The 17,661-nt window shown below is 42.6% G+C and overlaps 1 protein-coding gene across 6 annotated transcripts in view; it reads left to right on the forward strand.

The window, feature by feature from the left end:
• CDKL5 (cyclin dependent kinase like 5) overlaps positions 1-17,661 on the forward strand; it is a 208,765-nt gene that overhangs the window by 74,375 nt on the left and 116,729 nt on the right. For 5 of the 6 annotated variants that reach the window (XM_075131653.1, XM_075131656.1, XM_048862298.2 and 2 more), the window contains 2 exons: positions 11,626-11,853; positions 12,810-12,844. In XM_075131653.1, coding sequence (XP_074987754.1) covers positions 11,790-11,853; positions 12,810-12,844 — 99 coding nt within the window. In that variant the 5' untranslated portion in view covers positions 11,626-11,789. Of the gene's footprint in view, positions 1-11,625; positions 11,854-12,809; positions 12,845-15,466; positions 15,513-17,661 lie in introns of those variants that run through there. The other variant, XM_075131664.1, reaches the window with a different exon arrangement.

Consider the following 17,661-nt stretch of genomic DNA (forward strand, 5'->3'; position numbering starts at 1 on the left):
CTCCTTGGTTTTCCTGCCCTTTCTTGATTCTCTCCTCATCTCCCAGCTGTAAATGCTGGGAGAAAGTAGAGCAACACATGAGTGAATACTCTTTCTCCCGATACTCACGCTTTCTGCTGCAGGTGGGCTTTTCTCAAGAGGGGGTAGTGCTATGAGGGAGGCTGAGAAAGAGGGGTAACAGTATGAGGGATATAAAAAGGGTGTTGTGCCAGGGAAGAGCTGGGCTGGCTTCCTCTCCGGATGGTGAGTTGATGGCCCTGGAATTAACAATTGAAGCAGCTGATATGATAGTTGAAGAACGTTTGAGAGTCAGGAAATGCAACCAGTGAGTCAGGAGGAATTCAGAGTAACAAAGTTGGCTACACTAGACATTTCTTTAGGTTAATTTTAAGTGTGTGAAGGATAAGTGATCTTGAGTCAAGTAAGTAAAATATGATACTTTTGTTATTATGACGAATGGCAAGTGAAGCGTCTTTTCTTTTCGGCATGTTCTGGGTATGTTTTTTTTCTTTGTTTTTTTGAGGTTGGCTGTGGAGGGGGACGTTTAATTTAAAAAACAAAAGAAAAAACATTCTCTGTGGGTCTGATTTGAAAAAAGCATCAAGAATGAATAGTAGAAATCTGGCAAATACTTCGAAGGGCTAGTTAGGCATTACATTTTCATTCACTAATAGCAGTATAGTACCTGATGCTATTAATTTATAATTAGACATTTTGGGCTTTTTTTGGACCTCTTGTGGTTTTTTTAGCAGATGTGTGCTTGTTTTGTTTAAGAAATGATTTCATGGTGTTTTTTTTTAAATCTGAATAATGAACCAAGAATCAGAGTAATAATAGGGTTGAAAATTACATGGGATAGCAGTCATTGTAGTTATTTTGGTCTATGTTGGAATAACCACAAAGTTTAGTTCCAGCATTCATAGGATTTTAATAAACACTCTGTATGTTCACTTTCATTTAATATCGTATTTTTCTTTTACTTTAAAGACTAAGAACCAAAAGTTCTTCTCTGTCCTGCAGTGTGGAGTAGAGTAAACCCTGTAGATTAATGAAAATTAAGCTCTGCTAGAAAAATGGGGGACAGAAGATCAATAAGCAAGTGTTTATTTTTCCTGTTTGCCTTTCCCTGTTCAGGAGATGTTGGCAACCCTTCGGAGTCACCATGGGCATTTTGGGCTCTGTGTGATTGGGGGTGGGGGGAGGCCTGCTCACAGTAGGGCATTTAAAAGTTGTTCTAAGCAGCACAGTCTCCTACTGCTGTCTTTTCGTTTGTGTGCGTGATTAATTTTTTTATTGATTTTTCTCCCCCCCTCTCCCGCAATAAAGAAACAGACAATGAAAGGAACAAAAAGTGAATGACTTACAGCTTGTATATGTTCTCAAATATTTGCACACTTCATAGGATCTCCAGCTGAATTATGCAGTTTTACAACTCATCAAAGCTGCAAGACCAGACAGACAATACAAGACGAGAGAATACTACATAGACATAACATGTTACAGTGGGAGTTTCCATACTAAAATAGGAGAAGACAATACATGAATAGGGAGAGCAGAGGACAGGTCTTGGGGGAGGGAATGAGGATAGGAGGGGTTAGGAGGAATGTAGTTCTAGCATTCTTTGGGCTCTTCTAATGTTTTTATCCAAATCTGTCTCGAAATTGGGTCCAGATATCTTCAAATTCATATAGCTTATCACGCTAGTGACAAGTTATGTTTCTAAAATATGTTAGGCATCCAGTTCTGAAAATTTTGGCCATAGCTGTCTGAGGTGTTTACAGTTCTTTGAGTGCTTGTTCATGTCAATTCCAGTCAGGTGTGTGCATGCGCACATGCATAGTAGCCGGAAGATTTTTCCCCTAGCAGCCTCTGTGGGAGTCAGCCTGGGCGCCCCTTGGAGTTACGCTTTTTACACCCAATAAAGGGCACTGCCGACCCACCACCCCCTCAGTTCCTTCTTACCGCCAGTGACGGTAGCTGGAACTTCCCCTTGTTCTTGCTTCGGCAAGCGGCTTAGCAGTACTTTCAGTTTTCGCTGTAGCTAGTTAGTTCTAGTTGGTTAGTATAGCTTAGCTAGTTCACTTACGTGTTTCAGTTACAGGGGGGTTCCCCCCCTTATTTTACACCGGGGCATGCCATGATCCCCTGGCTTCAAGACTTACCAGGACTGTGCAAAGCGCATTCCTGTAAGTGACCCCCATACCTCCTGTTCAAGGTGTCTGGGCAAGGGTCACCAAAAAGACCACTGCATGATCTATCTGGGAATTCCTCCCAAGAACGCTTAAAGAGTGGGAGCAGCGGCTTAAAATCCTCCTCATGGAGGCAGCTCTCTGACCTCAGTCAGACCCAGGTAGTTCCCAGTATGTCGTCTTTGGCACAGAGCACTACGGAGCCATCTTTGACAGATCCAACATTGGAGAAAGACACTGCCAAGGAGGCTCAGCACCATCATGGAGCCTCTCAGGGGCACTCCAGCCTTCGGCACTGGTCCCAATCACTGACCCAAGAAGAAGAGGACGGAAAGAGGCCGATCCCCCTTGGCAAGATCCAGGGACCAGCCATCAGTGGCACCTCAATTGGGCATCGGCTCCAAGCCTCAGAGTGGGGCTACGTCGACTCCTGCCCAAGTGAGGCAGTCGAGTCCAGGCCTATTGTGCTCGCCAAACCCCTTGGAGCACCTGCCACTCCTGTCCGCCCTGGAGGCTTTTGAGGCAATACAGGACCTGCTGAGACTCAGTGTGGTTCTCATCCCCAAGCCAGGAGTATGTGTCGGCACTGCAGGCTCCATTCTGGCACCCCATTCAGTCAAAGGGAAAGCTGGCAATGATGTCCCGCTGATCCCCATCACCTCGGCACCTCCCGACGCCAGCACCTCAATCCAGGGAGTGCAGTCGGTCCCCAGGCTCCTGACGCTCTACGTCGAGAGGTGCAGTGCCTCCCTGGTCCTCTTATTCTGAAACATCAGAGTCTGAGTTGGACTCATATCGCTCTGACTATAGTAGGAGCAGAAGGTCCAGCTCAAGGTACCATGGGGGTCCCGCCCAATGCAGTGGCCCTTGCAATGGCAGAACCCGGCTCAGTGGCCCTTTTGGCTTTCCATCAAGGCCAGGGTCAGAGATAAGGGTCCTGCTCAGGAGCTGCATCAGTGGCATCCACAACGTTTGTTCCGCTACGACCAGCGACTGAGCCATTACCTCAGGTGTCAACGCCGTTGGCCGCGGCACCAACATTGGCACTGACTGACTGCCACCCTCGACAACGCCTTTGGCGCCGGAGGTGTCGGCCGCTCAGGCTTCTGCTGCAGTGCCGGCTGCACCTTTGTCACCGATTGATGGCACCAGCGCTAGCACTGATATAGTCATTGATGCTGGCTGTGGCGGCGTTGATGAAGACCCTGGTGCAGATGCTACACTAGACATCTGCACTGGCGTGGGACCCATTGTCGGCACCAGTACCCGCATCCTTCGCGGCACTGGGACCAGGCCAACCAGCCACAGTCCCCCTGGGGTCACGAGATCTTTCAGATGGGGATGGTAGAGAGCAACCACCTCCTCTGGTGGCCTCCCTCCTCCTCTTCACTAGATGAGGCGCGGGCGGGCACTTCCGTAGCCCCAGCTCTGGAAGACTCCAGGGTGTTGCAGCAGTTGCTGCACTGGGTCGCCCAGGTTCTGGGCATTAAGGCAGAGGAAGTGGTAGATGCTGCAGACCCTATGGTTGACTGCCCCCCCCCCCCCGGCCCTTCCTGAATCACCTTACCGTTTATAAAGACAGTTACAGACATGACTAAGAGCCTGTGGCAAACCCAGCCTCACTGCCACCCACTGCCAAGCGTAATGAACACCAGTACTTTAATGCCCTCCAGGGGCTATGAACACCTATCTTCTCACCCCCAGCCTGACTATCTGGTGGTGGATGCTGCTAACCAGCGGGAGAGGCAAGGCTTTCAGGGCCCTTCCCCCAAGAATAGGGAAGCTAAAAAAACTAGACCTATTCTGGTAAATGGTGTACTCAACCGGGGGACTACAACTCTGAATATCTAATCAGCAGGCCATCGTCAGTAGGTACTCCTACAATACCTGCTCAGCGATGGCTAAATTCACGGAGTTGCTCCCCTTGGACTCCTGTGCCAAATTTTCAGCTTTGGTCAAGGAGGGGAGACTGATCTCCAGGGTGTCCCTGCAGGCAGCACTTGACGGGGCAGATGCTACCACCAGGTTTATGAACACGGGAGTAGCCATGAGAAGGGGCTCATGGATCCAGATTTCTGGTCTTCCTTATGAGGTCCAGCAGACCATACAAGACCTGCCTTTGGAGGGTGAGATTTTTTTTTCCAGAGAAAACGGGCAAGAAGCTAAACAACCTAACGGACTCCAGAGCCACCCTCAGGTCCTATGCCTCTATACACCATCGACGCAGCAGACGCTCTTCCATCCGCGGCCTCCTCAACGGTTCGTCACCAGAACCGCCAGGTGACGGGTCCAGAAGGAGAAGCAGGACTGGCAGGAGAAGGCTGCATCAACCCTCTGGCCAGGGCTCGGGAAAACCCAAGCAGTCTTTGGGCCCAAACCAGCTTTTTGAAGGCATGGTCCAGGACGGTGTACCACCCCAAAGACTGGATCCACCCCGCCTTACCTTCTCGTCCCAACTATCCCCTTTCTACTGTGTCATCTGTGTCACCTTGGACCGCTGTGTGCTCCACACTGTAGAGAGGGGATACTCTATCTAATTCTGTGCTCTCCTGCCCTTCCACCCCTCTTCCCCTTCCCTCTTTAGTGACCCTTCTCATGAGCAACTCCTTATCCAGGAGGTGCAGTCGCTCTTACTCTCGGGGCAATGGAGGAGCACAGGGGCGAGGACTTTTATTCCCGGTATTTCCTAATATTGAAAGCCAAAGGTGGCCTCAGGCCTATCCTGGACCTACAAGAACTCAAAAAGTTTGTGAAGAAACCCAAGTTCCATATAGTCTCGTTGGCCTCCATCATCCCGTCACTGGATCCAGCAGACTGGTATGCCGCCCTCCACTTGAAGGATGCGTACTTTCACATCACAATCACTCAGCCCCACAGGAAGTACTTCAAGTTTGTGGTGAACAATACCCACTACCAATTTACAGTCCTTCCGTTCTGCGTGTCAGCAGCATCTTAAGTCTTCACCAAGTGCATGGCAGTTGTCGCTGCATTCCTGCCCAGGTACCAGGTACAGGTGTTTCCATACCTCGACAACCAGGACCAAAGTGGAAGCTCACGTCAAATTCATCAGGACTACCTTTGACAACCTGGGTCTCCTTCTAAACGAAGCAAAATGGACTCTGTCCCCCATTCAGAGGATAGAATTTATAGAGGCAGTACTGGACTCTATCCAAATCAGGGAACACCTGCCAGAAGCGAGGTTCCAGACCCTGGCCGGTATCCTTCAAGGTCTGACCATTTCCCACCACCACAGCAAGAAACTGTCTGAAGCTTCTGGGACACATGGCTGCCTGTAGCTTCATGTGCAACATGCCAGACTCAGGCTCTGACTGCTCCAGTCATGGTTAGCATTGGTGTATCAACCAGCCTGGGACAGCTTGGACAGGATCGTGACCCTTCCTCACCCAGCCCTCGACTCCCTACTGCGGTGTCTCAACCCTCAGGAGCTGTGCTCAGGAGTCCCCTTTGCCAGTCCACAGCTGTCTCTTTTGCTAGTGATGGACGCATCAGACTTAGGTTGGGGAGCACATCTAGGAGACCGCAGGACTCAGGGTCTCTGGTCTCAGGAGGATCTGGCTCTCCACATCAATGTTAGAGAGCTGAGAGCAGTGCGCCTGGCATGCCAGTCCTTCTGGGCATACTTAACAGGACAATGTGCATCAGTTATGATAGGTAACACCACTGCCATATCTTATATCAACAAACAGAGGGGTGCACGCCCCTCTCCTCTGTGCCAGGAAGCCCTCATGCTGTGGGACTTGTGTGTAGAACATTCAATACAAGCGTCGTACTTCCCCGGGGTACAGAATGAGCTGGCGGACCACCTCAGAAGGTCTTTTCTTGGACATGAGTGGTCCCTTCATCTGGACGTTGAGAATTCAATCTTCCAGAGGTGGGGATTTCCCCAGATAGGCCTCTTTGCTACGCGACGTAACAGGAAGTGCCAGTAGTTCTGCTCCTTCCAAAATCACAGCCTGGGCTCCAGCGTGGACACATTCCTCCTCCCTTGGGGAGGTTGTCTCCTATACACCTTTCCACCCATACTGCTCGTTCACAAGGTACTCCTCAAGATCCGGAGGTAATGAGCTCAGTTCATATTGATAGCTCTAGCCTGGCCCTGCCAGCAGTGGTACACATCTCTACTAGACAAGTCCGTGGAAGCTCCAGTCACCCTGCTGCTCTTCCCAGACCTTCTCATACAAGATCATGGTAGTCTCCAACATCTGAACCTTGGGTTGCTGCACCTCACGGCATGGAAGCTCCGTGGTTGAACCCGGTGGAGCTTTCCTGTTCAGACCAGGTTAGACAAGTCCTCCTTGGCAGCAGGAAACCCTCTATGAAAGCTACCTGCCCTGACAAGTGGAAGAGATATTTTTAATCTGGTTGGCACAGTACCATTTGTTCCCGACGCTAGCCTCAGCGCCACTTATTCTGGACTACCTCCTCCATCTGAAGCAGCAGGGGCTTTCAATGTCATCAGAAAAGGTTCGCTTGGCCACCATCTCGGCCTTCCGCCTGGGCGCGGAGGGCCGCTCTGTCTTTGCTAACCCGATGGTCAGACAGTCTCTAAAAGGTCTCAGCAGGCTCTACCCTCATGTTCTGCAGCCTGTCCCAGCTTGGGTCCTTAACCTGGTCCATTCTAGATTCATGGGACCACCCTTTGACCACTTGGTGTCATGCTCCCTGCTCTCTCTGTCTCTTACAAGGTCACGTTCCTGCTAGTGATAACCTTGGCCAGGAGGGTATCTGAACTTAAGGCCCTAACATCAGAGCTCCCTTACACTGTGTTCTATAAGGACAAGGTTCAGCTTAGACCTCATCCTGCTTTCCTACCGAAGGTTGTATCGCAGTTTCACCTCAACCAGGACATCTTTCTCCTGGTATTCTACCCTAAACTGCATTCCAGCATCAGGGAGCAAAGACATCACTCACTGGATGTCCGTAGGGCGCTAGCAGTGCTCCAATCAGTGGACAACTCTGATCCTACCTCCTGAACTTGGACTTGTGAGTCATCTGGTTGGAATTGACAAGCACTTGAAAAAGAAAAAAACGTTACCTTCTCGTAACTGTTCTTCGAGATGTGGTGTTCATGTCCATTTCAATACCCATCCTCCTACCCCTCTGTCGGAGTAGCCAGCAAGAAGGAACTGAAGGGGTGGCGGGTCGGCAGGGCCATTTATTGGGCGCCATGAAGGCGCAACTCCAGGGGGCGCCCAGGCTGACCCCACAGTTGCTGCTAGGGGAAAAATCTTCCGGCTACTGTGCACGTCCGTGCACACACACCTGGTTGGAATGGATATGAACAACACATCTCAAAGAACAAAAGTTATGAGAACATGAGTAACTGTTTTTTTCCTGCATCTTTATCTATGATTTGAAACTATTCTTTGTACTCAGGACAGCTTTGTTTTATTTTTTTTAGGTGGACTCTCATATAGATGAAGTAGAGGATTAGCAGAGCCAAACAAAACACAGAACCTGAATCTTGGTTAATAATTCAGTCCTTCCCCTCTCTACAGAGAATCTCAATATGTGTGCCAATTCTGGGTGTGACTTTTTCCAGTGTCCCTTTGTTTGTCTGGATGAGTGAGCAACTTCACTGTACCAGCAGCTATAGATGGGAACAACTGAAGTTCTAGTGATATAACTACTGTAAATAGGGGCTTGCTAGATTCACATGTTAGTATGCAGTGGTGTTGTAGCAGTGTTTTTTCCCAGGATGTTAGAAAGACAAAAGGTGGGCGAGAGAATCTTTTATTGGACCAACTTCTGTTGATGAGAGAGGCTATGTACACACTACAGTTTAAGTGGGTATAAATTATGTCACTCAGGGATGTGAATAAGACACGTCCCTGAGCAAAGTTACACTGACCTAAGTGCCAGTGGGGACAGTTCTCCCACTGACATAGCTACTGCCGCTTGCTGGGGCCAGAGCGATTAAGTCGATGGGAGAGCTCTCACCTTAGAGCATCTGTGTTAGTACATCCAGAGCAGCGTTACATCAGTGCAGCTGAGCTGCTGTAAGCTCTGTAGTTAGCCATAGCCTGAAGCAAGCTTTTGAGATTACACAGAGCTCTTCTTCCGGTTTCCCAGACCTGAAGAAGAGCTCTGTGTAGCTCGAAAGCTTGTCTCTCTCACCAACAGAATAAAAGATAATACCTCGCCCATCTTGTCTCGCAAATGTTAATAGCAGTTTCATGCCATGAGCAGGTTTGAGCAGCCTTGGTATTTGTTCTTAGGCAACGAAGGTTTCACTGTGTTAAAGTTAGGCTAGTTCCCTTATTGTTCACTTTGACAGTAGTACCTTGATAGACAGTTCTCTGTTCAGGTACATTACTAGATCCTAGGTTGCTGCTGGATATCCGAGTTAATGGCTATTCCCTTTTCTTATCTGGATCTTGAAATGATTATCTATGCCTTTGTCACCTCAAGATTAGATTGGTGTACTGCGCTTTCAGTGGAGCTACAGCTGAAGCTGTGTCTGTATGGCCCCACAGTTTGGACTACGGGGGTGTGAATAGCAGTGTGCTGAAACTCCTGTGTGGAAGCTGTGAGCACAAACTACAAGGTTCTTAGTTTGCGTTGATATAATTTTTTTCAAACAGAACTACATTAATGCAAACTAGAAACCGTTTACTTTGCACCTGGGAAGTTCACATGGGGGAAGTTACAGCGCAGCACTTCAGCGTGCACTGCTATTCACACCCCCTGGAGTCCAAACTGTGGGGTAGTGTAGACAGAGCTTTAGACTGTTCTGAAGCTGAAACTAGTGCAGCAAGTGGTAGTACACTTATTACTGCAGTTTCACATCAGGAGCACAGTTGCACCTGTGGTGTGTGATCTTTGCTCATGGCCAGTATGTTTTCAGGTGGAATTTGAGGTACAGTATTAGTTTTAACTTACAATGTCGCAATGTACAAATTATTATTGGTTGTAATAGTAACTATTGATATGCAGGTTGACTGGTAACTTGCTAACTAAAAAACCCCTCAAACTCTAAAACAGCCTTTCCAGATGTTATGCATCCAGGGGTACTAATGTAATTAGCAAATCAACTTACTGTGCCACTCTGGTTTTTATGAAAGGTGATGGTAAATGGGAGATGTGTTGAAAGACTGATTTGGGGAAGGAAGCTCATACTAATTTTTTAAAAGTGACCTTAGCAATGACTCTTGCAAATCTAGCCTTTATCCCCAGTAAAATATGGAACAAATATTTGAAGGACCAATCAAGAAAAATCAGTGAAAGCACTGAACCATGAATAGTAGGCAGCACGGCTTTGAGGAACAGGTATTGCCAGACTTGAATTGCTGTTTTTTATAGAATTTCAGAATTAGTGGATGAAGGGAAATTTGTACATATCTTTAGAGTTCTTAAAGCGTTAGATATAGAGTTTCATGAGAGATTATTTTTCACTAATTCGTAATGGTGGCAATATTATCATGTACTTTTAAAACTGGATGAAGAACAAGAGCCATTAAGAGGGTAATTAGGAACACTAAAGTACAAAGTTTTGTGACTAGATTGTTGTTATCACAGGGATTGCTGTTAGTCTTGTTTAATATCTTCATTCATGAAATTGTTGGCTGATACTAATAGAAAGTTGAAAATACTATTTTCTGAATTGATCCTCTTTCTGGCAAATTATTTTTTTCTTGTGTATGGAATGCAGCTTTTTTTAGCCTTTTCTCATTTATTCTCGAGCATTGTTGGTGTTTTCAGCATCAATCTGGCAGTAGTCTAATTACTAATACACAATCTGCACATAAAACACTAAGATTTGTTTATGTTCAAATGCTACAATAGGGTGGACAAAGCACAGCCCATTTTAGGCTGTAGTGCAGGGGTTAACAGATTAGATAACTTTCCGTGGTTTCTTTAATTGTTTTGTTACTGTTACCTTAGAGATTGAAGGAGCTGCAAAGGGGGAGAGAGAGACAAAACGCGCACATATTCGGGTGGGAGGGGGAGAATGTGGAAGGAAAAGACTAAGGGCACAGGTTGGGAATGGAAAGATATGCCATCTCTTTAACAGAGACTCAGGTAAAGAAAATGGTTTCTCCTGCCCAACTAAAATAACTATGAAAATATTTCAGTAATGAAGGAATAACTTTTTAAGCTATTTTCCCGTAGCTGTTTAATTTAGGAAAGCCTTTCTTATCTCCATATTATAATCACTTTGAGAGAGGAAATTTGATTCTAAGATACTGTATTTGATCATCTTTTCTTATGTAGCTTTTGGTTTCTGTACAAACAAGTTTGTCTTCCAGGTCTTTTGACAAGGCCAGCATTGTTGTGTTTTTGCCGTCTCTCATACCTCTCCTCTTCGTTCTGTTTGGCTCACAGCAGCACTCTCAACAGCATCCATTGGCAACACTAAAATAGTGATGCAGCTTTGTTTGTTTTTGTGCAGAATCCAGCAGAGTTAGGTCATCGATCTTTGTGCCATGTGTTGGTTTAATGATATGGATTCATTCCCACCCTGCAGGCTAGTTCCTCATGAGTAGTCCCATTCCTAGGGCACTGAGATGTGAAAAACTGTTCCCCTTTACAGTGAATCCATTGGTGGTTTATTTTTCTCTTTACATTTTAAAATAAATAAATGGTGTATGTATTGATGATGATACTATATACAGTGGCAAAATAAATCTTGGTACACTTATCATTCTACTAAAACTATAGGTGACAAATTTTGCCTGGAGTAAAAACTTACTTTGTGTTCTTCTCATTTTTTTTATAATTATTACATTTATTGTCTGAAATTATACAACTTTGCTACAAATAGAACTTTGAAAGGGTGCGTATTGTACAGTACTAAGTATATTTAATTTGTTTGAAACTTCTTATATAATAAAAAGTGTTTTTCAGCATATTCTTTTTAAACAGGCTCCTAATAGAGTTAATCATGAAAAGTGTCAGAAATATTTCCAGGTGTAATAAAAGATAGAAAAAGAGGTACTAGCATAGTAAGGATTCTTCGAATGAAGATTTTCTATCATGGGAGTGAGGGAAGAATAAACTGGTTAATCACAATCCATTTTTCTGTAGCTAGCTGTCAACATAAATGGAAGAGAAAACACTAGTATTTATAGGAGTGTGTTCAACTACCCACTGTGGTAGATCACTGCATTTTTTCTCTTCTACCAGCAGGAAGCATTTCTTATGTAAGCTGTTTTCTTATTTTCAATGATGTCCTGTATATGGGATTACAAAACCAGCTGTGCCATATATCAGATATGTAGTCACCTTTGCTGGCTTCCTTTACATATGCTGCAGAGCTCTATTGACCATAAAGCCCAGAAAGGGGGTGAGGCAATTTTCTTTATCAAATACCACAGTGCTGATAGTAAATATTGTGAATATATGCCATTGTTTTTCTTTGTGTGCTGTAAAGCAAGATCTGCTGATGCTAATTTTACCATTCATTTCTTTCCAGGAAGCTGTTTAATGCCTAGAAACTAGGACAAGTATGTAAGAAGTCCAGTCAATCAATGTGGATTTCTCCTATCAAAAGTCTTCAGTTTTGCCTACCACAGACCCTTTAGACACTCTTCTCTGTGCCATGCTCTGTGGCTCTCATCACAAGAGGAATTTGTCTTCATGAAGATTCTTAACATTGGTAATGTGATGAATAAATTTGAGATCCTTGGGGTTGTAGGTGAAGGTAAGTCAGTTCTTCTTAATGAAATATGAATTAGAATTAACAGAATTCAGAGGCTATTTATATATTATTCTATAATTAAACAGAAAAAATAATACCTGTTCCCGTTAGATGAAATTCTGCAAAATGTTATTTCTCAAGATGACTTCAATGTTGGGGGTCATTTGTTCTTAAAATTAAATCATTGTTATCCAGGCCACAAACAATTTTATTTCTCAGATTTCTGCAACAATTTCTATGCTTAACTATGGACATTACGGAGCTAGACAAAATTATTATTTGCATATATAAGTCAACGTATTAAGTAATAAAACTGTCTAATTTTTAAGTTGTCAGGATGTCCAAAAAAAATGGAAAAAACTATCTTACCATTACAAATCCAACTGAACCCTGATGTGTCAGGGTGTGAAAAATCCATACCTTGACCTAAGTCTCTGAGTAGACAGGCAGAGCTGCTGCTTCTCAAGGAGTTGGATTACCTGTACCAATGGGAGAATGCCACTTCAGCTTTGCCGCTACAGCATTTTAAGTGTAAATAAGTCCTGAGAGATGCCCTAAAAGTAAAGGAAAATGTAGAGGTACCAGAATGTACATGAAATCACAATTTTTTCTATTTTGTTGATTTTTTTTTTAAAAGCAAGTCTATTAGTTGGCTGTCTACACTACTGACACTTACTATAGGAAGATACAGTTATTCCAGATTTTCTTGCATATGCATATTTCTAAAAATAAGGACTTCACAGAAGAATTTTGAAATCATATACTTAGAAGCAGCTTCATTTTTAAATTTTACGACACAAAAATGCAACAAAGCATTTTAGATACAAGTGTAAGAAAATAGTATTAGGAACAATGCATCTATAATGCATATTAGGCAGCTGTGAAATGTAGTGTATTTGCTTCCTTTTCCCACAGCATAGTAATTAATCTGTCTGTTTGTTTTTTCCTTTGTGTTTCAGGAGCCTATGGGGTTGTACTTAAATGCAGACACAAGGTAAATAGAGTGCTTTAAATGGTACATAGATGTTGGTCCATGGATTAAAGCAAGAATGAAATTTTAAACATGGAGAGAGACCTGGGTAGTTAATGTATATTAGTACGTTTGCTGCCTTGTTTAGGGCAGACTTTGGCCTGCAATCAGTTGTTCAAGGTCCTGATTTGACTATATTGAGACAGGAAACAGCTGCATCTAGGGTGCGATATAATCAAAAAGACAGAGCTTAATTTTATAAATTCTAACACAATGATTATTGAACAGAAATTCAGAGAACATATTAAGTGTTACTAGTCTGGTCATGCTTCAGTTGTAGTCCTGGGAATTAAAATTGAGAGTTGGATAAAAGAAAAATATTGTCGAATGATTCAAAACATACTAGTAGAGACTATTGTTGTGTAATTATTCATATCTTGCTAATATGATAATCTGGTCGTTTCTGTAATGTGGCAACAAATTGTTCAGGACTGATACATGGAATTTCTATGGCTGCTGTTTGATAATCTAACTTCAATGAAAGAATATTCACTTTAATCTGGCAAAGGACAAATGAAGAACAGAAAAAAAGTTTCGAAAATGCGAATGGAGTTTGAAATTAATTCAGTGCGCCTGAAACAAAACAAATCATTTAATGTATCTGGGAATATGTAATGGGGTTGCTCATTCCTTACCTTAGTTGCTGTGCTTTTGGACATGATATACTATATTTGAGGATTGCCAAAAAATATAACTGAGGCCCATGTAAATTGGGTTTCTTGTATAAATTCCAATTTTGCTATCTGGTTAGCATGCCTGTGCTCGCACGCGCACACACACCTGTGTGTGTGTGTATATATGCGCTTTCATGGGATCAGTGCAAAGGGAATGAAGAGTGGCGCTGATGTGAAGGAAGGGAAGGATCAAGACTGACAAAAAGTTAGAAGGAACTTGTCCAAGAAGTAAATATCTCATTCTCCCTTCCAACTGTGCAGTTAAGATGCAAAAATGTCTAGTGCAGATTATTTACACTCTCACTTTTTTCTTTTGTGTTCTTATTGCTTTGTCCCTCTTGCCTTTACTTGAAAAGCTATTTTTAAAAAACATATTGTAGAACATGTAATGCCTACCTCCTAAATCTAGTTTCAGATGTTTAAGTTCAACTTGGCGTACTTAGTTTAGAGTTACAACACCTTAAGGATTATACAAAATTGCCATTTATAGATTGACTATCTTGACTATGTATTATAAAATTAGTAGGCCTGACAAGTGGTTAAAAAAAGTAATCACGATTAATCATGCGATTAATCACACTGTTAATAATAGAATACCATTTATTTAAATATTTTTGGATGTTTTCTATATTTTCTAATATATTGATTTCAATTACAACAGAGAATACAAAGTGTACAGTGCTTATATTTATTTTTGATTACAAGTATTTGCACTGTAAAAACCCAAAAGAAATAGTATTTTTCAATTCACCTAATACAAGTACTGTAGTGCAGTCTCTTTATCATGAAAGTTGAGCTTACAAATGTAGAACTATGTACAAAAAAACCTTCTATCAAAAATAAAACAGTAACATTTTAGAGCCCGCAAGTCCACCAGTCTTACTTCTTGTTCAGCCAATCACTCAGACAAACAAGTTTATATTTGCAGGAAGTAACACTGCCTGCTTCTTGTTTACAATGTCACTTCAAAGTGAGAACAGGTGTTCTCATGGCACTGTTATAGCCGGTGTCACAAGATATTTACGTGCCAGATGCACTAAAGATTCATATGTCGCTTCAACCACCATTCCCAAGGACATGTGTCCATGCTGATGGTGGGTCCTGCTTGATGACAATCCAAAGCAGTGTGGACTGACACATGTTCATTTTCATCATCTGAGTCAGATGCCACCAGCAGAAGGTTGGTTTTCTTTTTTGGTGGTTCCGGTTCTGTAATTTCCGCATTGGAGTGTTGCTCTTTTAAGACTTCTGAAAGTATGCTCCACACCTTATCCCTCTCAGATTTTGGAAGGCACTTCAGATTCTTAAACCTTGGGTCGGGTGTAGCTATCTTTAGAAATCTCACATTGGTACCCTCTTTGCGTTTTGTGAAATCTGCAGTCAGAGTGTTCTTAAAATGAACAACATGTGCTGAGTCATCATCCCAGACTTCTATAACATGAAGCATATGGCAGAATGTGGGTAAAACAGAGACCTATAGTTCTCCTCCAAGAAGTTCAGTTGCTAATTTAATTAACGTGGTTTTTTTTAATGAATGTAATCAGCATGGAAGCATGTCCTCTGGAACGGCTACCGAAGTAGGAAGGGGCATACAAATGTTTAGCATATCTGGCACGTAAATACCTTGCAGTGCTGGCTACAAAAGTCCCATGCAAATGTCTGTTCTCACTTTCTGGTGACATTGTAAATAAGAAGTGTGCAGCATTATCTCCCGTAAATGTAAACATTAAAAATTAGGAATAAAAATGTTTTTAAAAGTTTCTGATAGTACAAAAAGAGATTCACACAAAATATCTAATTTTTAAGAAGAGTTCTTTGAAAGGCAAAAATTCTGCTGTAAAACAGTTAAGTTCTTGGAACATCTCTTCCATGATTATCTAAGCTGGGTATATTTCTCCCATTTTGCAGCTCCAAATATGACTACACATTACTACTACTACTACTGCTACTACCAATGGGTAAGATTGAGGTACTGTGCAATGGTATGCTGCTCTTCAGTTTCTGCACAGTTGAAACTTTTTCCTATTGCTGCAAAGAGAACTGTAAATCAAATACATGGTCATTTTGAATTGAGTCTATAGGTGGCCTGGAATTAGCTTTAAGGGGCACGAAGTGCTGCCAAACGATAACATTGGTGAGGGCTGCCACTTAAAAAAAAAATCCATTTGCAAGCAAAAAAAAAAAAAGCATACAGTTGTGCACTTTGAGGTGTACAAGTAAACAAACACTGAAGTACTGAGTTTATATGCCAATTCCATATTTATTCCAGGAAATGGAGATTTAAACACTAAATAGCTAGTTTTCATGTACCATTGCCTGATTCATACACAAATACCATAATTTTGTGAAGAATATGAATGTACGCATTCTTGCATACAGAAGTGGGTTTGTCTTTTAAAATGTGGCCCTGCCATACACGTCAACATTTTTACTACTTCACTGCTGATTAGTTTGATTTAAAACGTTTATTTTTATGAGTGAGTGAAATTTGAAGTTCTGAGTGGAGAGCTAGTTCAAATCCTTGTATAACACTTTACATACTAGGCCTCCTCACCTTATGTGGTTGGAATAGAAATTGCTCATCTAAAATGAATGGCGTTTCAGCTTTTTTTAAAGTCTATACGTCATGTAGGCCAGTTCAATGAGAGGCAAGTCAGGCATGTGTGTTGGCTGTGACAAAAAGTTGCCATTATTCCGTGGTTATCACAGCCTTTCAATTCACTGATAGATGTGACATGCTGCATTACTTATCTCATATTTTAAATAAATAATTTTCATTTTCCTTCTGTATAGCTCAAAAATACAATGGGCAGATTTAGTGCTTATGAAAATGGAGGACTGATGATAGTGGCCTGACCCAAGTTTAATGCTGGTAGGGGCTGTGTAAGCTTCCCAACACACTCTGCTGCTGCAACTCAGTCCTGATCAGCAACATCCATACTATTCCAGTAAAGGAGTCTCTTGGACATAGACTGGAAATCGTACCAAATTGTCAGAAGTTTACCTTCCTCCCCAGTAATGATCCCTCAGGAAATGCAGTTTTCCTTTCTTTCCTGGAAGTAATAATTTGTTCCTGAGAATCAGAATGCAGGAATTTAACTACTCATCTTTAGAGACAGAGTGGTGTAAAATGCAATGGTCCTGATTCTCCGCTGATGTAAATTTTATATCAGAGGATCTGGCCCCATAATTGCAAAGTTATCAAAAGATATAGTGACTTACTATTAGTAAACTTCAAATCTGTTGTAGTGAATTGTGTGTGTGTGTGTGTGTGTTTATATGCTTAGACAAGGCGAGAATGGGGTATACAATAAAAACCTTATTTTTGACACCTACCTATTCTGTTCTAAGGGAGTATCATCATGAAGGCAAAAGTAAACCCCAGAATGAGTAATATTTCTTCATTCTAGAAATGCTAACCAACAGCGCAATGTATCTGTTGTTGCTAATAGACATTTATTAGGATATTTTATTTCTTTGTTCAGCTTTCCCAACAAAGTTAAAACAATGTTTAGGTGCCTATGCAACCTTAATTTGGCCCACTTGTGCACAATTATTATAGTAGTCTTAGTTTCATGATCCCTTAATATCTTTTCCCTACAGGACACCTGTCTGCCTTAATAGTCAGCTATTCGTTATTGTGGTGGTGTTCTTGTTCAGTATGTTTGGTGTATGGCCCCATGCCTTATTTACTGTACATGAGTCAAACCTTGTTCTGATTGGAGAATTATTAATGTCCTCATTGGCTTTTCTCTGGCACTCTAGTATGAGTGCTTCACAAATAATGAATTTATTTTTACAAAACCCCTGTGAGGTAAGGGGATGGTATCTCCATTTTATAGATGGGGAATGGAGGCACAGAGATTAGTCAAAAGCATCCACTACCTTTTAGGGACCGATTTGAAATGCCTGTTTTTCTAGAGTACTTAGCACTTCATATGTCAAAGCATAGCTTCCTTTGACTTCAGTTACAGCTGTGAGAGCTCAGCACTTTTTCAAATCAGATCCCAGGATCTCAGATCATGTAACCAGAAAATGAAAAATGCAGCTAGTGACCACCTATGGAAAGTTTGGTTTACTTGACTTGCCAGTTCACATAGAAAAATC

This window comes from Caretta caretta, chromosome 1 (genome assembly GCF_965140235.1).
Source record: "Caretta caretta isolate rCarCar2 chromosome 1, rCarCar1.hap1, whole genome shotgun sequence".
Taxonomy (NCBI): domain Eukaryota; kingdom Metazoa; phylum Chordata; order Testudines; family Cheloniidae; genus Caretta; species Caretta caretta.